At 41.2% G+C, this 24,843-nt stretch overlaps 2 protein-coding genes across 2 annotated transcripts; both read left to right on the forward strand.

Annotated features, from left to right (window-relative positions):
• The first annotated feature begins 9,578 nt into the window (after positions 1-9,578).
• LOC130744093 (uncharacterized) lies at positions 9,579-10,478 on the forward strand. The gene has a single exon (XM_057596287.1). It carries the CDS (start codon positions 9,579-9,581, stop codon positions 10,476-10,478), a length of 900 nt encoding a protein of 299 aa, XP_057452270.1.
• An 8,553-nt stretch (positions 10,479-19,031) lies between these two features.
• LOC130742384 (COBRA-like protein 10) lies at positions 19,032-22,638 on the forward strand. Its single transcript, XM_057594488.1, has 2 exons — positions 19,032-19,736; positions 20,872-22,638. Exons 1-2 carry the CDS (start codon positions 19,172-19,174, stop codon positions 22,269-22,271), a joined length of 1,965 nt encoding a protein of 654 aa, XP_057450471.1. The 5' UTR covers positions 19,032-19,171; the 3' UTR covers positions 22,272-22,638.
• The last annotated feature ends 2,205 nt before the right edge of the window (positions 22,639-24,843 follow it).

Genomic DNA, 24,843 nt, shown 5'->3' on the forward strand with positions numbered 1-24,843 from the left:
TTTTTGATGTTTAATTTGGCCTCTAGTTACTTTGCACTAGCCAATACAAAATTAAGCATAACAGACAACACAATTAAATGCTCTGTTGTGACTGTTAGTGTAACTCTATGAAAGACCATAAATATTAAGGGAAAAACTTAGGTGCAGTGCCTTACATACTGTTGTACTGTTAGCCAATAATAATAGAACACCTGGATTATTTTTTTACACATCACAAGTGTTCAATTCTAAATAAGTTCACGGGGTCACACCTCCGTTACCCTCTTCTTTCTCACGGATCCACCACCACACCCTTCGTATTCCTGGGTTATTCTCCACTATCCCGCACCCTTTGTTTTTCTTTAACCGCACCACTAACTCACTCCCTGTGTTTGTGTTTTTCTTCAATCGCAGGATTACTGAACTTGCTATTCTAAATTTCATTGGTCCTGTTATTATTGATTCCAATGGTAATTATTTTTTCCTCCAAAATTTTGTTCCTCCTGTTATTCTTGATTCAACAATCGAATGGATTTGATACTAATCAAACAAGGAGCATAAATTTTGAGTTGGTTCTAACCTCATAAAACTTAGTGATTCAATCTCAAGGGGCTATGTCTTTTGAAAGGGGATGCAACGACCAAGAAAGAGATGGAAAGGGAGAAGAGGGAAAAAGAAGGGGAAGGGGGAGGAGAGGATGCTTATGACATCGATTTAACGGTTGAGATCGACCAAACCCTAGGAGGCATGTGGCCTTGACGGCATAGGCGGCCTCCACAATGGGCAACAGCTAGATGGTGGGAAGCGGCAGTTTCAGGTGCGTACAGCAGCGGTGTGGGGTTTCTACTGTGACAGGTTTGAGGGTTTCGCGGGGTCCTCTGGCGCGACGGAGGCGAAGGAAGCAATAGCCGTTAGTGGTGGCTTTCATTCACAGCGGTGGTGACGATGGTGGTCGACATCCTGATTGTCTCAACGACGGTGGTGTTCAGAGATTGGGGCAGGTTCAAAGAGGAAAACCCATGGAGAGAGATGGAGCAGTTTCTAGAATGAAGTAACGGAGAAAATGAGAAAATAACGTTGAGATAACAGAGTTAGTGAGAAATAATAAATTAATCCACATGTCACATTTTCATTGGAGAACAGTAATAACAGCACTAATGGTACTATATCTAAGTTTTCCCCAAATATTAAATAGTGCCGAAGCAAAGATGAAACCAAGGAAATCAAAGATGTCCTTTTCTTCCAGTTTTGTTTACCTCTAACTAGGAATGTTAAAATTATCCACATCCGTGGATACCCATGGATAAAAACCCGCTATGGGTAAAATTACCCGCGCCCACGAGTATCCACAGATTTATTTAATGGATATTTCCACTATCCATTTATTAATGGGGCAGGTAGGGATATAGATGTATCCATACCCATGGATACCCACCGGATATATAAAATACTAAAATATCTTTATATATACATAGATGTATATTAAATCTAATATCTAGTGAATTTGTGTTTGAGTTATAGTTCTCTTTCGAATAAACTTATACAATGGTAATGGTGAAAAGAAGCCCTTAGACCCAGCAAAGGGTAGAAAATAAGTATTTTTCTTCCCACATTGATTGACTGTAATGTCCAATTTTAAATTTTACTTTTAATATAATTTTCTTTTGAACAAATACATGTGAATTCATTTATGTTCATGGGTGTTGGGTTTAAAATTCGGTTAAAACCTACTTAATAGATATCCATGTGGGTATGAAGCGGGTGGGTATAAATTTTTATATATGAAGCAGGTGGTGAGTATATACTATCCATGCCCACCCGTACCCATTGACATCCCTACCTCTAATCTACAAAGAGATTTGTGCTCCTACAATGCACTAAATCAAGCAAAAAGTTTAGTCTACTCTCAATTTAGATGCACTATCTCTCTTCAATCCTTTAAGTAAAATGCGGCAAAACTAACGAAAGTCCATGGACTCAAAAACCTTCAAACAAAACAAATATTTATTCAACCCCCTTACCGTTTTTTACCTATAGGAATACGTCTTGGATCTGTCAATGATGTGTCGCGTGAGTTAAATAATAGATGCCTGATGACATTCTAACATTTCTACTATGGCTTTGATGAAGAAAGCAAATAGCGCTAAGACAAATATAGAAAATTACATAGTGTTGGCCCAAAATATTTGGCCCAAAACGTATGGGTTTGTCGAAAGAATGAACCAGGAGAATCAAGAAAAAATGCTAAGTTAAATGAGTGGCAGAATTCGATAAAGGGACACTGGTAACCGTTGCTATAAACACGGGCATGTTTACCATGTGCGGCATTGATTGAATCAGTTAGAAAAGCGTGTGCTTCTCCCCACGATAGCTATCCACGTGGCCAGGAAGCAGTTGAAGAACACCACTACGCATGGAACTTCCGGGGCAAGCATCAGATCGTGGGGAATCAGACCCACTAACACCATCCAGTAAGGAAGAAAACCGCCAAGGACACGCGGGACATGGAGCTCTATAAATAGGAGAATCTGATTCAGAAAAAAGGTTCTCAACTCAACTCTTAAAAACTCACTAAAAAGCTCACATGTCCGCATCAAAGAGACTCAAAGAGCCTAACGTGATCATGGAGGAGTATGTTGCTGAACCAGCCGTTTATGTTCCATGCCTTTAAGTGTTTTAAGCTTGTTATTTCTTCACTTTGTGTTTCTGTCGATTTCTTTTTGTTTAATGTAATTAGCCGTTTTCGACTTATCTGATGTACCCTTCAGTTGGTTTAATGCAATTCGAATTTCAGTACCTTTAAATTTGTAGTTTGTTAACTTATCAATTTTACCCTTGACACGCGGGTGTCGAGTTTTCTAACTTTCACACACAGCACTTTGGCAAGACGTTTTCCCAAAAGGGCCCTTAATTCGCAAAATTCTTAACTTCTTAAACTTTTTCCAATCGAATTTGGAGAATGTTTGTTTACTAAATATCACTGCAAACAAATTGGCACGCCCGGTGGGACCATTTTTGTGAAAACTAAGTTTTACAGAAGTGTTTTGTGTGTTGTGTTCATTGCATGCTACCTACTACTTGTTCTTTATTTACGTGATTTGGTTTTATGCACTTGAGAAGTGGTAGAACAGTAAGTATGACGAACAATAGAGGCAGAACCTCCCCCCAGGGATCCAATGTGGTGAATCAAGGAAGTCCTGTTGGAAGTAGTGGTAACCACCATGAGGGACTATCTCATGGAATGAGTTCCGGCGTCCTTACGCCACCTCAGGGAGTGGTAGTGTCTGCTGTAGCGGAAATGCCCATTTCCACGACGGTCCAAGCAGTTACGCTGCCCACGATAACAAGAGGAGTGGCCAACGTAGGGCAAGCATCATTTATGCCAAACATCTCCTTACCCGCGAGGGATATGTCATTTGGCATGCCTACATCATTGATGCAAGGCTTGCAAGGCAATTACTCGACGTTCTCCGAAAACGTCCCACCATTTGGGATGCCCCCTTTTGGGGAAAATGGGACTATGTTGAACTTAGGGAGTCGTATAAGCCCACCGGCCTTTACTACGGGCCAGAGTTCGCAATTGTATTTGCCAACAGGTATGAACTCAGGATCACTTCAGGCTATTTGACAACAAGTCGATGACAGTAATCACGAGATGGCCAACATGTTATCTCGACAGATGGGGGAAATCATAAATCCAGTGATCCAAAACGCTAATGCCAATAATCAACAGTTGGCCCATCAAATGGGACGTTTGGCCACAGTGTTAGGAGGCCAAGTCGAAGTTGCGCCATTACCAGGGATTGAGCCAATCCCGCCAGTCGCGGTCCCTGCTCGTAGGCCTGTGCAACTGTACCCGAATATAGAGCAAAATCCTTTGTTCGAAGAAAATGGAGGGATACAGGCCGCACCACAGAATTCATATGTGGTGAACAGGAATGAACATGCTGATGGGATATTGGAGAGAATTCGACAACAGAATGCTGGGGGGGCAACAAAATGTTGCTGCCGTTGTCGAACAATTTTTGAACCAACATGGTTTTAATGTGGGTTTTGCGAATAGACCCCATTTCATTTCAGCCTTCACTGAGGAAGTTCTCAACGCAGAGCTCCCTCGAGGTTGGAAAGTCCCGAAGTTTACTGAGTTTTCCGGGGATTCAGGAGAGTCCACTGTAGAACACGTGGCTAGATACCAGATTGAGGCTGGAGACTTGGCCATCAATGAAAATTTGAAAATGAAGTATTTTCCTAGTTCTTTGACGAAAAACGCATTTACATGGTTCACAACCCTTGCCCCAAGGTCAGTCCATACTTGGACGTAGTTGGAAAGGATTTTCCATGAGCAATTCTTTAGAGGGGAATGCAAGGTGAGCCTGAAGGACTTAGCTAGCGTCAAAAGAAAGAACGCGGAGTCCATTGACGATTACTTGAATAGGTTCATGATGTTAAAATCTCGACGCTTCACCCATGTCCCAGAACATGAGTTAGTTGTTTTGGCCGCAGGTGGTTTAGAGTATTCGATCAGGAAGAAACTCGATACGCAGTATATTCGAGATATGTCTCAGCTCGCGGATAGAGTAAGACATGTCGAATTACTCAAAGCAGAAAAGAACGACGAGAAGGCTAAGACAGCTCACAGGTGGCCTAAAAAAGAGAAAGTGGCCTACATAGATACATAATCTGTGTGTCCAACCCAGTGTGTATATCATGAGGTCTCCCCCGAAGTCGACATTAACGACATCAACTTGGCTGAATTCCAGCCAGGGGACCCTTACGTTTGCAAGGCATTGAAGCCTTATGAAAACAAGTTGGGAGAAGAGTCTCCCAAAGACAGTGTTCCCACTGTTAAAACTTATACTTTTGATGTGACCAAATGTGATGCAATTTATGATATACTTGTATTTGATGGTTTAATTGTGGTCCCTAAAGACCAAAAATTGCCTTCCTCTGAACAGAAGAAATGCAAGAAATATTGTAAGTATCATAATTTTTTTGGCCATTGGACCTCACAATGTGTTCGTTTCAGGGACCTTGTTCAAGGAGCGCTAGATTCTGGTAGGCTCAAGTACGGTGAAAAGACTAAAGGCCAGGCAAAAGTCGACTCAGATCCACCAAGGAAGGTTGAAGCCAATTATGTGGAACCCCTCAACATTTGCATGGTAGACATTGCCGAGAAACTCGACTTGGGTTTGACTCTTGGAGAGGAAACCAAAGGAGTGGCAGTCGAAATACCAGTTGAAAATGCAAGTCTGGAGGAAGTCTACCCCAAGGCTGGAGAAACCCTGGTCGAGTTCCTATCTCGAAGCCAAGATGGAGAGAAGGAAGTCATGCTATGCCCTAGATGCAGCGCTGTTTTCAACAAGTCAGCAGCAAAGGCTTACCAAGACTTTGAGATGAAGAAGCATTATAAACAGAAAGCACCTGTAGCCAGAAGATTGACTTATCCTCATGAAGAGATGACCCACCAGGAGCACTATGGCCATAGGGGCCAAGACCAAAAGGGGAAAAGCAAAACTTACCTCCCCAACGCTGAGGTACCCAAAAACCAATGGTTTAGGTCAGCACCCCCTAAACCAAGGCCAAGACAGAAGTGGCAGAAAATCGACTTAGGCCAAGGATCCTCATACTTTAATAACTCTCAGGTATCGAGGAACTATTCCTATGGTTCGAGGAACTACTATGGGCCAGAGCAGATGACCAGGACCCAATTTCGACGTTTCCTAAGGAAAAGAAAGGCGGAACGAGAAAGAGGTGGTAAATTTCGATCTCTGTGGGATATCAAGCCATCAGATACTCCAGAAGACAAGCCAAGCGTGGCTTCCATCATTAATCATCTGGACCAAGCCATTAAACAAGGAATGACCCTGCCAAACCCCACTCAGGAGAAGGTAAAGGTGGCTGCTGAAGATGAAGATGAGGATGAAGACATGCCGGAGGACTTCGACGAGAGTGATGGAGAAGACCTCAACATCATCTGCATAGTGTCCATTCTCCTGGCCGATTTCGATAGGATATCTGAGGTCGCTGAAGGCGACGAAGATTACTATGTCGAAGAAGAAGCTGATGATAACCCTTTATGTTATTATGTTATGCAGAGGGGAGCTGTCGAATATGAAAGAGCCATTTTCCAAAGGCCTTCAGAGCATATGAAGAGTCACTTGAAACCCTTATTCGTGTGGGCCAAAGTGGAAGACAAAGGGGTCAACAAGGTACTAGTCGACGATGGTGCTGCTATTAACCTAATGCCCAAGTTCATGTTGAAGAGGTTGGGCAAGACGGAGACAAATTTGATTCCTCATGATATGGTCCTGTCGGACTATGAAGGCAAGACCAACACCTCCATGGGTGCAATCATGCTAAATATAACTGTGGGGACAGTGAGCAGATCTACATTGTTCATTGTGGTGCCTTCAAAGGCCAACTACAACCTGCTACTTGGCAGGGAATGGATCCATGGAGTAGGGGAAGTTCCTTCTACCTTACATCAGAGAATATCCATCTGGAAAGCAGATAGAGTTGTCGAGAATGTACAAGCCGACCAGAGTTACTACTTGGCAGAAGCGGGCTATGTCGACAAGAAAAACTTTGAGAAAAGTTTGGCCACGATTGCTTCGTTTAATACAGTGGCTAACCAGTATTTTAATCCTTACTCAGAATACTCAGTGACACTAGACCCAATTCGAGGGCTGCATCTCAATGAGTCCTGCAAAGTGGATGTCATGAGTGGTTGGCATAATGAAGAAGATGAAGCTGCCGCTAAGGAAGTGGCAAGTGATGAAACTGCCAATATTGTGGCAACACCACATAATGATGATTAATTCGAGCTTGGCTCGAATTTCGGCTTACGCAGCCGAAAACAAGATAAGAACGGCTCTAGAGGCCGATAAAATGGCCGAGAACCTGGCCATCAAAGGAGAGATTGAAACTTCAGTTTTGCCTGTCGAAATGTTAGCTCGAAATGGAGAGGATAACTTGTGTTTGGGTGAGCCAAGTGAGAAGGTCATGGAAGACATATGTGATCTAAGGTTAGATTGCATCTATGATGATGGCCCTCTGGGATTCGAAAAACCCTTAGTGGATGCCACGAAAATGGAGGCTCAAGACCCTTTGGAGGAGATAGACCTGGGAGATGGTTCGAAGAAAAGGTGTTAGAAATCCTATAGAACCACACACCACAAAACCTTAGGCTTAAGGCAATGGGTGTGTGTGTTCTTTATTATATATGCACTTGTGCACTTGCTAATCTTGGCAATGTGAGACTTCTTTGAGTCACCACTTTATTATCTCTATTAAAAGGCCAACCTACATAAGTTCCTTGATTGACCCAGGCAGAATGATAGAGTTGCTAAAAGAATTCAAGGATTGTTTCGCTTGGGATTACCACGAGATGCCTGGTTTAAGTCGAGATTTGGTAGAGTTACAATTGCCAATCAAAGAAGATAGAAAGCAGTGAAACAACTGCCCAGAAGATTCCATCCAGACGTTCTGGTAAAAATCAAAGAAGAAATCGAAAGATTGCTAAGATGCAAGTTCATTAGAACGGCCAGATATGTTGAGTGGCTAGCTAATGTGGTCCCAGTTATCAAGAAAAATGGTAAGATGAGAGTCTGCATAGATTTTTGAGACCTGAATGCTGCCACACCCAAAGATGAGTATTACATGCCCATAGCCGAAATGATGGTGGATTCAGCAGCGGGCCACGAATACTTAAGTTTATTGGATGGATATTCTGGCTACAATCAGATTTTCATTGCCAAGGAGGATGTGTCTAAAACAGCATTTCGATGTCCTGGTGCCTTATGACATATGAGTGGGTGGTCATGCCATTTGTTTTGAAAAACGCTGGCGCGACCTACCAAAGGGTAATGAACACCATCTTCCATGATTTTATTAAAACTTTTATGCAGGTTTATATCGATGACATAGTGGTTAAGTCCCTATCCAGGGATGGACATTTGTCGCATTTGAGGAAGTCATTCGAAAGAATGAGGATGCATGGCTTAAAAATGAACCCTCTTAAATGTGTGTTTGGTGTAACTGCAGGTGATTTTTTTGGGTTTTGTGGTGCACAAGAAAGGCATCGAAATCAACAAGAACAAAGCCAAAGCTATTCTCGACAAAAGTCCTCCAGCTAGTAAGAAACAACTGCAGTCGCTATTGGGCAAAGTCAATTTCCTTAGAAGGTTTATTGCCAATCTTAGCGACAAAACTAAACCTTTTTCATCGCTTCTTCGACTGAAGAAAGAAGACACTTTTCGCTGGGAAGCAGAGCACCAAAAAGCATTTGATGAGCTCAAAGACTATTTGGCAAATCCTCCAGTGATGATTCCTCCCATAAAAGGAAGGCCAATGAGATTATACATTTCAGCAACAGACGAAACCATTGGGAGTATGTTGGCACAAGAAGACGAAGATGGTATCGAAAGAGCCATATTTTATTTAAGTCGTGTGTTAAACGATGCTGAAACTCGATACACTATGATCGAGAAATTGTGTTTGTGCCTGTACTTTTCTTTTACCAAGCTGAAATATTATATAAAGCCAATTGATGTAATGGTTTTCTCTCACTTTGATATACTAAAGCACATGTTATCCAAGCCTATTTTGCATAGTCGAATTGGTAAATGGTCTTTAGCATTAACCGAATATTCGCTCACTTATGCCCCTTTGAAAGCAATTAAGGGGCAAGCAGTAGCTGATTTCTTGGCAGATCATACTTTGCCTAAAGAGATAACTTATGTAGGATTACAACCCTGGAAGTTGTTTTTCGATGGCTCAAGCCATAAGGAAGGATCGGGAATTGGAATGTTTATAGTATCCCCACAAGGCATCACAAACAAATTCATGTTTCGAATTCAAGAGAGTTGCTCTAATAACGAAACTGAATATGAGGCCTTAGTCTCTGGCCTCGAAATATTGTTGGCCTTGGGGGCAAAAAACGTCGAAATTAAAGGCGATTCAAAATTGGTAGTAAAACAACTTACCAAAGAGTATAAGTGCATAAGTGAAAATTTGGCAAAGTATTATGTGAAAGCAATGAGCTTACTCGCCAATTTCGACCAAGCAGAAATCAACTACATACCTAGGATAAGTAATCAAGAGGCTAATGAGTTAGCACAAATTGCTTCCGGGTACATGATAGATAAACAGAAATTGAAAGAGTTGATTAGGATCAAGGAAAAACTGAGTCCTTTAGATCTCGACATTATGGTTATCGATAGCCTCACTCCTAATGACTGGAGAAAGCCAATCGTCGAGTATTTGCAAAACCCTGTAGGATCAACCGACAGGAAGATCAAGTATAGAGCTCTAAATTAAACCATCATGGGCAATGAGTTATTCAAGAAGAATGTCGACGGAACATTGCTGAAGTGCTTGAGCGAAGATGATGCATTCATAGCTGTTTCAGCCGCTCACGATGGCTTATGCGGAGCTCAACAAGCAGGGGCGAAAATGAAATGGATTCTTTTTAGACAAGGAATGTACTGGCCAAATATCATGAAAGATTGCATCGAATATGCAAAAGGTTGTCAAGATTGCCAGAAACATTCAGGAATCCAACACGTGCCGGCTAGTGAGTTGCACTCTATTATTAAGCCATGCCCTTTAGGGGATGGGCTATAGATTTAATTGGCGAGATCCACCCGGCCTCGTCGAGGCAACACAAGTATATAATCGTAGCAATAGATTATTGTACTAAATGGGTCGAAGCCATTCCACTACATAATGTAACACAAGAAACAGTAATCGAGTTCATACAGAATCACATTGTGTATCGTTTTGGGTTTCCTGAATCACTCACAACGGACCAAGGTACAGTGTTCGTAGGACGAAAAGTAGCGACTTTTGCAGAATCTTGGGGCATAAAGCTTTTGACCTCGACTCCTTACTACGCTCAGGAAAATGGCCAAGTGGAGGCCGCCAATAAGACTTTAATTAGCCTGATTAAAAAGCACGTGGGTCGAAAACCGAAAAGCTGGCATGAGTCTTTAAGCCAAGTCCTATGGGCTTACAGGAATTCACCAAGGGAAGCGACAGGAGCAACACCTTTTCGACTGGCCTATGGCCAAGAAGCGGTATTACCAGCAGAGGTATACTTGCAATCGTGTAGGATTCAAAGACAAGAGGAGATTCCTAGTGAAGACTACTGGAACATGATGCTAGATGAATTGGTGAATCTCGACGAGGAGAGACTCCTAGCGCTAGACGTCTTGACCAGGCAAAAGGATCGCATAGCCAAAGCCTACAACAAGAAGGTTAGAGATCGATCTTTTGTCACGGGGGATTACGTTTGGAAAGTTATTTTGCCAATGGATAAAAAAGATAGAGCTTATGGAAATTGGGCCCCCAATTGGGAAGGACCGTTCAAAGTCGAGAAATCATTGTCTAATAATGCTTACTTGATTAAAGAATTAAGCGGCCAACGTCGACATGTTACAATAAATGGAAAGTACCTAAAAGCGTATAAGCCAATGCTGCATGAAGTCGAGATCAAATAAGCAAGGGTGTCACGATTGCCAAAACAAGAATGTTTTATTAATCAAAATAGGACATTACAATAATGGCAAAATACAAAAAGAAACTAAAAGCCTAAAATGGAAGATTGGCCCTATAGGCATCATATCTAGCTTGCAGAGGATCTAGTTGATCCACCAGCACTGCCATCTGGCCCTCAAGTCGAGCCTTCTCCTGACGAGCAGTTGAGTCATCAAAAGAGACTGCAGCAATCTCGACAGCTAGTCGAACAAGACCTTCTGGATCTTGCTGGTCCAAGGAAGCTTGGATAAGGTCAAACTTCTCCTTCAAATCACCTATTTAGTGATCTTGAAAGAATGCCATCAGGGAGAGCACCCTATATTCTTCATACAGAGGCTTGGCCTCGATGAGTAACTCTCGGAACTCCTGAAGGGGGACCCTGACGCGTGCAATGATACACCTCTGGAGCAGCTGATTAATAAGTTCCAAAAGATCATCAAGGCGAGAGGGAGACACAAACATATTGTGAAAAAGGTTGTGTTGAAAGGCCATCTCACGGATGCGGTAAAGAATGAGTCTGTTGTCCATGATCAGAGATTAAGAGTGCAATGGCAGGAAGAAGATGAGAATGGAGAAAAGGAGTTACTGATGAGAAAAGGTAAAAACGGCTTTATTTATAATGAAGTAAAACAAACAGCTGCATTAATGCATGGTAAGCAGTTGCCAATCGTTACCCAAGCACAGTCAGCCACGTCAGCCACTACCGTGAGTGGAAGAATTTGTTTCGTTGTTAAACAAGAACGTGGTAAAAGAGCGTCATAAATTACTCTACTTTCAAGAAGTTAATTAATGGCTTGGAAGATAGAAGTTTAGATTTCTGCGAAAGATACCAAGTTAAAAGGTATTGAAATCAAAAAGCCATGCAAGAGGGAGTGTTTAGAAAATTATGTGAATTCGACAATAAAACATAAATGGATAGTAGACAAATTATGTCGACATCATTAACGTGAATTAATCAATAAAGGCATTGTCGAGAAAGGCACAAAGTACAAACATCACAAACATTGGCAGCAAGGGCCATACACGCATAGAGTTATTACAAGCCCAAGACAACGAAGGGAAGTAAGTATAAAAGTCCTAAATCTTCGACTTAAAGGCCTCAAATTGAGCGCCAGCAGCAACAATCCTTGCATCCAAGCTTTGCTTAACACGCTTCTCTACTACAACCTCCTGGGAGAGCTGAGATGTCGACAACATCACGCTTGTGCATTCAGCAGCTAGAGTGGTCAGCCGGGCATTCACAACAGGGCCTTCGCCGACCAACATTGCCTTCTCCTTTTCAAGCTTTGCCATCTCCCTCTGAAGCTCATCCAGCCGAGTATTAACACTCGACAGGTCAGTTGCTATAAGAGTCTTCCTGGCAGTCAACTTGAGGATCTCATCCTTCGCAGTCAAGAGCCCCTGAGTGCTAGAAGTCACCTGCGCCTCCTTAGTCTTGATGAGCTGCTCCACAGTATTAGCTTTGTCAAGCGTGGCCAAGAGATCAACCAGGAAAGTCTGGAGTTCGACAAGAGCATCAGCCTGAGCTTGGTCAAGACGCTAGCCCAACAGGAAAGTAAGCAGCTCCTTGACATCATGGCCTGGTTGAGGGTTAGCCCGGAATTTATCGACAAATCCCTCATCGAAGACCAAGCCCTTCAGTTTAGCCAAAGCTTCCTCAATCTGGCCAGAATTGGCTACTCCTCTAGACTGAGCAGTCTCAGTAGTTTCAGCATGAGGTGGCAGAGAGTCGAGGTTCAGAGTGCCGTCAAGGAAACTTTGAATAGTGGCGAGGGCGTCTTGAACCAAAAGGGCATTGAGCCTTTCACCGGAAGCATGAGATGACGCTGATGTCCTTGAAGAAGCAGAACCTCCTTTGGCATGCAGAGAAAGCAAAGCAGCTTCGGAGTCTTGTTGAGGCTTGGGAGAAGGGCCAGCTTGTGTCGAGTTTAGAGCATCAGCATCAGCGTCCACAAGATGCTTTGGAGGAGGCATGACACCAATCACTTGTTCAGGCTGAGTGACTGGGGACATTTGGTCTTCGCCGTGTTGAACTTCGACATGTGGCATGCTTTGTTCATTGGCCAGAGGATAAGTGTTTGGAGTATCCTGCGGGGGAAAATTAGAAAGATTATCTCGACACTCCTTGGTATAATAAGGTGCACAACCAGGATGTTGCCAAGCAATTGGTTTCGAATTGAAATAGAAGTTCAACTTATCCCACATAGGGTCTAACTCGCTAGAGTCTAAACTCGAACTCGAGGACTCCTGACTGCTCAAAGGACGCAACAGAACGACTCGTGGAGGATTACGAGGTAACAATTTGGCTCAAGGCTCGACCATTTTAGACATGTCAACCCTCTAAAGAATGAAAATCGAAATATTTGAGGGAAGAAAAGGAAAGCAAATCGAATTAAGCCATAGCTAACGATAAGTTACCTTAGGAACAGATTTTTTGTGAGGACTTGAACTTGCCGAGCTCTTGGAAAGAGGAGAAGAAGGGCTGCCAGATTTGCGACCAGACTTAGATCTCTTCTTGGAAATCTTCTTGGTCGAAGCCTTTTCATCAGTTGTGTGCTTGGCAGGATCAAAGATAGGCACGTCCTCATGAGAAGGAGGACTGGAAGCAGAATGTTCTTGTGTTCCTACCTGACCAAGAGATAAAACGTCAGTGAACTCGTAAAGCGCACGAAAGCAGAGTACGAGCATTATTTCGAACCTTATCAGCAGGCTGGTCACTGCCCTTTTGGACCTCCTCATAATGGCTAGCAGACTTAGCCGGGGAAGGCTTGTTCACAGCAGACCCACTAGCACCTCTGGCCTTCTTCTGACTTGCAGGAGTAGTAGGTGTAGCCCCTCTTTTTCGACTCTGAAATAAAAGCAAAGGGTTACGTAATGCATATACCAAGGAAGGAACAAAGTTTCACTACCGAGATATGACCTTTGGTACTTTAAGCTTGTCGGCCAAGCTAACATTATAATCATCATCAAGCTCAATGGTGGCTGAGGTCGCGCGGGGAGAGGCTTGAGGAGTCTGTCGAGGAATGGGTCCAGCTGTAAAAAGTAGAAAGAAAAAGAATCAAGCCATAAATATCACGAAAATGCCAGGTCAAAATAATTACCTTGACCAATAAGCGTTCTTATCAATATGTGGTTGAAGATTTCGACCGGCACATGGAAAGGATAATTCCACAGGTAGCGTTTAGTCCAGGTCACCCGCTTCCGAGGAGGTAATGCACTATGGTAAAAATTCTTGATACTTACATGGTCGACCCACTTAGGAAGTACCACGGGAAAGGCCAAAGCATACTGACAAGTAGGCATAGGTGGGAATTTAAAGCCGGTTTTTTGAATAATAAAAGAGAGACCATCCTCATCGGGAGGGATGATCAACCGAGTTTTCCTGGCTTTAGACTCCCACATTTGCCTAAGAACTTGAGCTGCTTTAGCAATAGTTTCTCGAAGTCGAGGACCCGGAAAATACACTACACTGAAGAATTGCTGAAAAACGTTGATCTCGGCCAAGTGCGTACCTATGATCTTCTTAGGAGCTTGTTTCTGCAAAAGAAAAACATTTGTTATGCGCTGAAAACAATCCTCGATCGGCATTGAAATGTCGCCCCAATAAGCAGACTACCAAGTTTTAAATGCTTTGGTGATATAAAAAGAAGGAACGAAGCGAAAATGACTAAGATTGATCAGCTCCTCGTTGTAGTAGTTAACAGTCGTGTCGAAAACACTGCGTTTGGTAACAGCGCCAGGGTAAAGAATAAGAGAATCGTCGAATAGTGTGTTGGGCATGTCTTGACTTAACCCAAATTGTCGAGAAACCAGTTGAGGATTGTAACCACATAGGGTAAAATCATTGATGGCAAAATTGATGGTTAACACCCGAGGGGATAATATGGTTTGCCAGAGTTCAAGCTGATGTTGAGAGAGATCCTCTGAACCAGGAAGATTGGGGTAAGAATTTCTTAACCACCGTGGGCCATAAGTAGGTTTGCTGTATGGCGCAAAGCTGGAACGATAGCGTTTCAGTTCAAAGAACATGATAAAGTACTTCTTGAAGTCGACTTCGAAGGTAGAAGCATCATAGGGAGGAGTTAGGGTTTCAGCCTGTGAGCATCAATCCTCGTGTTAGACACCACTGGAGGGGTTTTCTTGGCCGGAAGGAACGATTCGAAAACCGCATTCATCCAAAGTTGAAGCAACCACAACGGACCAGCTGTATTCAGAGACATGACCTTGGGATCTTGAATATCGGCCACTGCTTCATTAATCACCTGATAGAGGTTGCCAAGCACGAGTCTGGCCAAAGCGATTTTTCGAACCTCATGCAGTAAATTAGCCAAAGGAAGAAGCTTGGCGGGAATCCTCAGAGATTTGGTGCAGAATACATAAGCAGAGAGCCAATATAGGAGAAACGCAACATGCTTAGCATCAGAAACTTCACCGTCTTCGACATAATGATCCTTGATGAATCGGCTGAAGGCTATATTGTCCGTCGAAATTGCTATGGGTTTCGTTGGGGCAGCAGTAGAATGATAATCATCACCCACGACCCAAAGGCCAGTGATGGCATCAACATCAAGAAGAGTGGGGGTGATCATGCCAAAGGGAACATGGAAGCTGTTGGTGGACCTTTCCCAGAAATAGAGCGAGCTCAAGAGCATAGCAGGATTATAAGAGATGGGTGATCTCGACAATTGAATCAAGTCGAAAATTCCAATAACCTTCTAATGCCCAGACTTACTAGCTTCTACCCTATCAAGCCATTTCAAATAGGCTCCGTCACTAGCAGTCGGATTGGGTGGGGCAGATCTAAAAGCCCTCTTGGGATCGTTTAGGAAGGGCAAGCGATAAGAGGGTCGAAAAGCAATGATAAGCTCCTCCCCTCGAATACTAGGGTGAAATTGCTCATAATCATCGGGAAGACTAGTACTCCTATCCTTTCTCGCTTTCTTCAGGGGACCTAGTATGGCACGCAATGTACAGTTAACAGAGATAGGAATGAGTACCTGAGATTTTCAGATAGCCCTCTTCTCCGCTTCATACGGCGGGTCCGGAATAGGAACGCGTTTAGCCTCATTCATGTCAAGAGCAGCAGCCAATGGGATGACGTTGTCAGAGTCGGAAGCCATGAAAGTAGTCAGAGAATGCACCAGAAAGAAATGGGGAAGCAAAAGTTAGATGATTGCAGATAGAACTTGAAAGATTTGAAAAGTGTAAAGCTTGCAAGGAAGCAACAATGGTGTATTTATAGACAAAAGAAGAAACAGATGTGAAGCTGCATTGTACGACATTGCATAAAATTTGAAATCCAAACGGTTATTTTATTATTATAACTGTAGAGTCCTAATATATAGGCTAAAAAGGAGCAATGATGACCCTAGTGAGGAGACTGCAAAGTAGCAGGCGAAGTCAGACGCTATGAATTCTGATTGGACGTGAAGATGAAAGGTTGAGATTACAGAAGCATCAGAAGTTTCAAGAAATGACAATTATGTTCGAAATTCAAGATTAAAAAATGCTTGATCTCTCCAAGGCCTGGTAGTCGAGAATCAACATTTTTGGGGGGCATCTGTTGGCCCAAAATATTTGGCCCAAAACGTATGGGTTTGTCGAAAGAATGAACCAGGAGAATCAAGAAAAAATGCTAAGTTAAATGGGTGGCAGAATTCGACAAAGGGACACTGGTAACCGTTGCTATAAACACGGGCATGTTTACCACGTGCGACATTGATTGAATCAGTTAGAAAAGCGTGTGCTTCTCCCCACGATAGCTATCCACGTGGACAGGAAGCAGTTGAAGAACACCACTACGCATGGAACTTCCGGGGCAAGCATCAGATCGTGGGGAATCAGACCCACTAACACCATCCAGTAAGGAAGAAAACCGCCAAGGACACGCGGGACATGGAGCTCTATAAATAGGAGAATCTGATTCAGAAAAAAGGTTCTCAACTCAACTCTTAAAAACTCACTAAAAAGCTCACATGTCCGCATCAAAGAGACTCAAAGAGCCTAACGTGATCATGGAGGAGTATGTTGCTGAACCAGCCGTTTATGTTCCATGCCTTTAAGTGTTTTAAGCTTGTTATTTCTTCACTTTGTGTTTCTGTCGATTTATTTTTGTTTAATGTAATTAGCCGTTTTCGACTTATCTGATGTACCCTTCAGTTTGTTTAATGCAATTGGAATTTCAGTACCTTTAAATTTGCAGTTTGTTAACTTATCGATTTTACCCTTGACACGCGGGTGTCGAGTTTTCTAACTTTCACACACAACACTTTGGCAAGACGTTCTCCCAAAAGGGCCCTTAATTCGCAAAATTCTTAACTTCTTAAACTTTTTCCAATCGAATTTGGAGAATGTTTGTTTACTAAATATCACTGTAAACACATAGTTATGTCAGATTTTAGAGTAATGATACATTGATACATAAACATGTATTTTCTTTAAGACGTCATTTAGACATACCACTTTGTAGCGGTTTTTAACCACTACAACACTTTCTTACAGTTAAAAACTACCACAAAGGGATAAGTCTAAAAAATGTTCAAAGAAATGTATGTCCATCAATACTTTTCGTTTTGATTTTACACTCGATCAAATAGAAATTGAAATTGTATAAAAAAATATTAAAAACACTCATTTTAACGCTATATCTTTTACCAGTTGAAATTCATATAACATTCTTAGTTCATGTCAATTATGACTTGAGCTACTTGAGTTAGTTAGTTGTTAGACTCTTAGGTGAAGTTAGTTGTTAGTCAACCTTTTAGAGTCTAATTGCTATTACACCCAGTTATTCCTACGAATAGTAATTAAATTACACTTTCAATTCATATAATTTCTTATGATTAACGGGCACCGGAAATTTCGTAACGACTACTGAGGCAATTGAAGCGTTTTGCCCAATTAACGTGACAAATTAGTTGTTGAGCCAAAACAATGAGACCAGCCAATGGCGCATAATGAAACAACAAAAGGTTTGAACTTGGACAAGATTTGAGCACAAGTGTAGAGACCTCAGCCCATGATAGAAGATGTTTACAAGCTTCTTGGAGGTCCCACATACTAGAATACACTAAGTGGTTCATCCCTTTGATATAAGGAAAACGATTATTGCTTAAGAAACCAGTCGATGCGAGGGAGATCAGCTTAAACCAAACTTTCAGGAGGATTAGGAGAAGTAGATGCCAATACTCAACAACTGTAAATGCTTGTAAATACTGAGAAATATGGTAGTGGCAAGTGTTTTTTAAATGTCGTAGGTTAACCAAATTTGTATAAATACCGTGGAACTAAGGTACTGAAGAAGAGTCATTTGTACACAACACAACTCGTCAATCAATCAAACTACAAATTTCGCGCATTAACTTGTCTTTTTACTTTTATGCCTTTATTTTTCAACCTTTAAGTTTCTTTACAACATTTCAATCGTTTACCATTCCAGAGCTTTACTTATTCAACTTTCAGCCGTTTAATTTAAGCCTTTTAAGCCTTTATTTATTCATTTTCGCTCTTACCTTAGTACAATAGCTTTGTTTCCAATACAAACTTCTCAGTACTGTGATCACTAAGAACTTTTTAGAGTGTCTAAAGAACTTGTATTAAGGAACAAAATCCCTTCCGTGAATAATTGTTGGATTAAGGAATCGTTACGTTGGTTTTCTCAACTGTCCCACAAGACTACCTAGTCCAATTTTTAATTTAGTGAGGTTCGTGAATTTCAACAGAAATATGAGAAAGTGTTAAAAAAAGAGTGTTAGATCATGATTAATAATGTGATAAGAAAAGAAAAAAAAGAAGACAATAAAAAAAAATTTAATAGGAGAAAAAATAAGACGAATAAATAAAAAACAGTTGCTCCGTGTAGCATGAAATAGTGACTGACATCCGGCATTTGCACCTTTTAAAAACTATAACAAATTTCAAATGTTAGGTATCTTCCACTATTATGTGTTTTGTTTTTTTTTTCAAGGGAAAAAATATTTACATATAGGAGTACTAACTAACTAATATTAGCTCAATTAATTCGTATTTTTTCGACAAGCATTAACTGATGTTACCTTATTTCTCGAGGGGATTAGTTAATCGTTTTGACAAAAATTCATCATATACTAGTACAAAATTCTATAACGATATTAACTAATTGACTATAAGTTATATAACATTCGTCTCTCTGAAATTGAAGGTACATTCCACAATATTATAACCAAATTCTTTCCGCAAACATGATGGTAATCGAACGGCCAAAGAAAAACTGATACTAGGAAACAAAGTTGCACCCAATTAACCTTATAAACACACGTTCATGATTAGTTCCCTCTCACAACGAAAAAACAATCAGTGCTAATGTTGCATGCATGTCAGTTTCCATTCCAACCAATTTCTTTCTTCCAAAAATATCACACGCCCCAACCTGTCCTCCGAAAACACCGCTAAAACTAGCGGAACACAACTACCAGCTTGACCCTCTCTTCCAAATTTCCCTCCCATTCATATATATACCACAACCATGTCACCCCTCTCTTCTCTCTTCAATTTCCCTCTCTCCTCCGCCGCGTTCCGCCGCGGCAGCCACATAAAAATTAAACACACACAAAATACAAAAAGAAAAAGAAGGGAAATAGTAAAACAACACAACCACATTGGTTGTTTGGAAGGAGACATGGAAGCGGCTTTGGCAGCTTCCTCGTACAGGAGAATATTAATAATAACGACGACCATCCTGTGGTTGTCGTCGGTTTGCAATGGACAGGTTTTCGCGGTGGGGGGGCCGCCCAAGGCGACGGAGATGGACAGCTGCGACGGGATATTCCTGACGTACACGCTGACAGCACGTGAGATGGAGTACCCGCACGTGAAGAACATATCGAAGCAGGCGTGGGCGTTCAAGGCGGAGGCGTCATTGATGAATGTTGGGGACGAAGAGCTGAAGGATTGGAAGATGTACATCGGGTTCCAGCACAGGGAGATTCTGGTCTCGGCCGACGGGGCCGTTCCCATTGACTCGGAGGACTTTCCGGCCGAGGTTGGAAACGGTACCACGTTAGCCGGGAACCCTGTGACTGACCTGAAGACGGCCATAGAGACTGCCGGGGATTACACGCAGATGGCGGTGACGGTCGCAATGAGTGGCACACAGTTTGGACTAGGCAAAGGTGCCACCCCGATGCCCAAGACTATCAAGCTCGTCAATGATGGCTTCAAATGCCCCGCAGCCTCTCGTAAAGGTATGTATATGATCACTCATGCAAATTTTATGTTTGTTGATGAAAGTAGCTTTTCTCACATAATTTTTGCTTCTTTCTTCTTTATTTTCCCTTCCTCTTGTTAGAAAAGAAAAGTTCTTATCATAGAAATACAATTGAAAAAAATTCCCTGAGCATTGCTATGTTATGTATGAACCGAAAAATATTAATCAAGAAACTTACGAATGCTGACGTGAGAGTTTTTTGATTGGTAACTATATAACACCTTTTAAAATTGGGTTAATCATTACTCCCTCCGTTCCTGATCTTTTGTTGTTTAAGGTTATGCACATTGTTTAAGAGTGCAATTATTGATATATTTGCTGACATAAACGCCCCTATTTAATGTTGAGTTAGAGTGAAGAGAGAGAATGATAGTTATTGGTTAAAAAATTTGTTATGGTTTTGATTGGTGAAAATAAGTGGTGGTAGGTGAGAGATATAATATTAAATGAGGGTAAACATGGAATAAATTGAGAAAAAATGCATTGGATTTGTAAAACAACAAAATTTTTGGAATTTAGGCCAAAAGTTAAAACAACAAAAGATTAGGAACGGAGGGAGTAATATACTACCACGAAAATTCGTTTCCTAACATTGAGATTTCAATTTTCTATTAGAGCAAAATTCTCTCTTCCTATGTTAAAAAAAAAAGAAAACAAAATTCACCAAGATCATTTTTTTATAAGCAAAGCATATTAAAGACTAGCCCAAGGGATGATCATTTACTATAGATGAATAAAAGAAATGAGAAAGATAACCAGAGTTTTGCCTAATTTTTGTTATGTTCAATAGATTTTACTTGAGAATGCCTCTACTTTTTATAGCAGTGGCGTCTAGTTTTTGTGTTTTGTTTTTCCCGGTTTCTTAGCCTGCATGTTTCATAAAAGAAAAGATGAAAAGTTACCAAGGATCCACATAATTAATCATAAGACTAATCTCCGAGCTTTAGTGATTACATTCATGATTCATGCAAGATTTGATTAGATATTTAGATGAAAGTGTTAGATTTATTCAAATTTCCTTGTGCACTACAATGATTTTGGTTACACATGATATGATTTTTGTGCTTGATACGTGACATGTATATGACTCCATGTATATGATGATGATGCAGGTTCGAGAATGTTTGTATGCTGCAGGAAGGACCCAAAAGCCAAAGCAAAACTAGCAAAGAAAACCAAGTTTCTCCCTCGCCGCTATGGCGACCTAACCATCGCCTACGACGTCCTCCAAGCCTTCCAGACGAGCTACTCCGTCCAACTCACCATCGACAACAACCACCCACTCGGCCGTCTCGACCACTGGAACCTCACATGGGAATGGCAAAAGGGAGAGTTCATCTACTCCTTGAAAGGCGCCTATGCTCGCATTAAGGACCAATCAGAATGCCTCTACGGCCCCGCCGGAAAATACTACAGGGACCTTGATTTCTCAAACGTCGCCAATTGCCAGAAAAAGCCCATCCTCTCCGACCTCCCCGCCGAGAAAAAGGAAGATGAAAAGGTAGGTAAACTCCCCTATTGCTGCAAGAACGGCACCGTTTTGCCCCCTGTCATGGACAAGAGCAAAGCCAGATCCATTTTCCAGATGCAGGTCTGGAAAATGCCACCGGATGATAACCGCACGGCTATCACGCCACCGATGAAATGGCACATCGATGGCGTGATAAACCCTAAATACACCTGTGGGCCACCTATCCGGGTTGACCCGCAGGAGTTTCCGGATCCTACTGGGCTCAAGGCGATTTCCACCGCCGTCGCCAGCTGGCAAGTGGTTTGCAACATAACGAAGCCGAAACCGCAGGAGAATCGTTGCTGTGTGTCGTTCTCAGCTTTCTATAATGAATCTGCAATCCCTTGCAATACCTGCGCTTGCGGCTGCCATGATACTACAAAATGCAGCTCTAAGGTGTCTCCGATGCTGCTTCCGCCCGACGCGCTTCTGGTCCCCTTCGTGAACAGGACCATGAAAGCGCGTGCTTGGGCGAAGCTTAAGCATCTTCACGTGCCTGCGAAGATGCCTTGTGGGGATAATTGCCCTGTGAGCATTAACTGGCATGTGAGCTCTGATCATAAAGAAGGGTGGACGGCGAGGATCACGCTATTCAATTGGGAGGAATTTGCATTTGAGGATTGGTTCACTGCTTTGCAGTTCAAGAGGGCTTTTGATGGGTTTGATGATGTGTATTCCTTCAATGGGACTAGAATTCCTGGCATCAAAACTGTTTTCTTGCAAGGGCTAAAAGGTTTGAATTTCTTGTCTGGTGAGACCAATGGGACTCATACTTATGATCCTAGAGTGCCTGGGAAGCAGCAATCTGTGGTTTCATTCAATAAGAAGCACATTAAGGATTTCGATGTCACGCGTGACGCGTTCCCTTCTAAGGTGTTTTTCAATGGAATGGAGTGTGCTCTTCCTCCAGTAAGACCCACCAAGAGTTCAGGGCATCAATCTACCATTAATTTCATTGTAGTCATTTTCACAGCCTTGATGACCTTTTTGATGATGATCTGAGTTCAGCTGTTACCATTTTGTTGTCTAACTTGGAATTTGCTGCAGTGCATTTGGCTTTGGTAAAGACTAAAGACCAGCATTGATCAAAAGCTTACTTTTATATATATACATATATCAGTCTCATCAAGGATGGGGGTGCCAACTACACAAACTATGGGAGAGATAGCTAGCTAACAATGCATAAGACCAAGGGATAAGTGATGCAGCCTGTTTTGTGTAAAAGTACCATAACAGTTTATCTGATACAAGAATGTGTGTGGAACTTATAAGTTCAGTACATTTTTCTAGTTCATATTACAAATTAGATGGCCTTTTTGTTAGTTCATGTAGTAGATACGTTTCTCAAAGTGTCTACTCTTTTGATTCATTGTCTCATTTTCTAACTGTCACCAAAATCTTATCACAGATTTCAACATCTGATATGAGTTTAAGATTACTGGGGTGTGGTGGGGGAGGGAGATGCAATAAGCCAGGTTATAAACCTCGGTATTGGTTCTTCTCTCGGGTTTATTTGATCCGGAGGAACGTACTATTGGATTTGATTATCTGAATCTAACGATGAAATCAATTCTGAAGTAAATTGATATATGGAGGCAACTTGATTATTATTGAAAAACTAATTATCCCAAAATCTAAACGGTTTTGTAAAGGTTAACCCAAAAAAACTGCATGAATGCTTTTATATTCTTATTTTCTAACCACCCTGAAGAGTGGACAATGCACATGTCCATATAACATATGCTAAAATTCAACTTTTTTATTAGAAGAATTGAGGAGGTAACAATCAAACTCTAGCCACTTAGTCATAAATGCTCTAATAACAAGTCAGAATCAATCATCCCAAAATTTTTTAGCTATTGAATAAGGACAAAGTTACATGTAAATTTATATTATTATTTCTCATAATTATGATTGGAGGAATTAATCATGTAAATCAAGGATCTCAAACATATATTTAACCCTTAGAAGAAATATGATATTAACTAGATGACTAGTGATTGATGAAAGATTTTTTACCACTCTACGTTCGAATCTCATTAGACTTAATTGTAATATAGTAAATGGAATTGTCGTATCCACAAGGAGATGTAATACTTATGTCGTTCAATAGTTAAAATACTTAAATGATGGCTTACAAAGAGATTAGTTGTTTGTTTAAGAACATAAAAACATAAATAAAGGAGATAAATTAGTTGGATTCACCAAGGTAGATAGTTTTGATGGGATTAGAGTTTCGTTGGCTGACCTCTATGTATCATATTGATTCACATACAACTATTGTTCTATGAAATTGATTGCTTCCACCATTTCTTATCTCACAACACAGTCCCCGGTGTAGAAGATTATCAACTCAAATATACTAACCTTCAATCACTTGATCGATTAACAATAGTGAGTAGCATGAAACACAAGGTAAAATCATTAAATCATGAGAAAGAAACATATGATTAACTCTAGTTCGGACTCAAGAACGTGTGAGTTTGATACACAAGGGGATTAACCAAAGATATAATATGAAGCATAAGAGAAAATCATTGATTCTTTAACATAGAAACATGCATTTTGTATGAAAGGAAATCTGCAAATAGATTAGATGAGCATCAAAACAACTAGTTCCAATCATAAAGAGACGAAGAACAATGAAAATTTGAATTTGTGACGGTCCCCCAACGATGAATTCAGCTCCAACAGTTTCTCTCTAGCCTCCTAGCTCTTCTTTGATGCTTTCCTTTGAGTTCTCCCTTTCCCCAAGTGATTGGTATTGGTTCTAATCTCTAATTTTAGTCTATTTCCCAAATCTGATGAGAGAAATGGCTTTTTATATGAAAATGTCAGGACAAGGTGCTTAGCACCACTTTCTGGATGCTCAACACTTTGTGTGGGTACTCAACACCTTAGTTTGAGTGCTCAGCACTTTGTCTGGGTGCTCAGAACCCACTTTTCGTCAAACAAAGGTTTTCCAAACCGCCTTAGGTGCTCAACACCCATTCTATGGTACTCAGCACCATTTCAACAGATTTGAAATTCTCTCCAGACCGCCTCAGGTGCTCAGCACCCCTTATATGAGCACCATTTTAACTGATTTGATATTCTTCACTGTCTAAATGGTGCTTAGCACTATTGGCCAATGCTTAGCACCTTTTGACTAGAAACCTCAAATACCATCTTTTCTTCACCAAATCTTGCACATTTCTTTGGATCTCTATTAGGGGTGTTCATTGGATCGATCTCGAATTGAGCCGATGAAACCGACGAACCGAACCGAATCAAAGTATTTGGATTGGTTTGTTTTGTTATTCAGTTAAAAACCGATCCAAACCGATAAAAACCAATAAAGATTTGTTCAGTTCACGTTTGAAAAATTAAAAACCAATGAACCGATGAAGCGAACCGATGACATATATTTATTTATAAAATATTAAATATATATATATATATATATATATATATATATCTATATCTATGTGTGTGCGTGTGCGTGTGCGTGTGCGTGTGCGTGTGTGTGTGTGTGTGAAATTTTTGAAGAAATATTACTAATTTAGAATTTTTATGTTTGTTAGACATATTATGT

The sequence above is a fragment of the Lotus japonicus genome, chromosome 3, assembly GCF_012489685.1.
Source record: "Lotus japonicus ecotype B-129 chromosome 3, LjGifu_v1.2".
NCBI classification, from domain to species: Eukaryota; Viridiplantae; Streptophyta; class Magnoliopsida; order Fabales; family Fabaceae; genus Lotus; species Lotus japonicus.

Excerpts from the sequence above, each read along its gene's own strand:
- LOC130744093 (XM_057596287.1), top strand. The coding sequence starts at position 9,579 with ATGCCCTTTAGGGGATGGGCTATAGATTTAATTGGCGAGATCCACCCG.
- LOC130742384 (XM_057594488.1), top strand. The coding sequence starts at position 19,172 with ATGGAAGCGGCTTTGGCAGCTTCCTCGTACAGGAGAATATTAATAATA. Across the intron at positions 19,737-20,871 it reads CCCCGCAGCCTCTCGTAAAG|GTTCGAGAATGTTTGTATGC; the intron begins GTATGTATATGA and ends ATGATGATGCAG.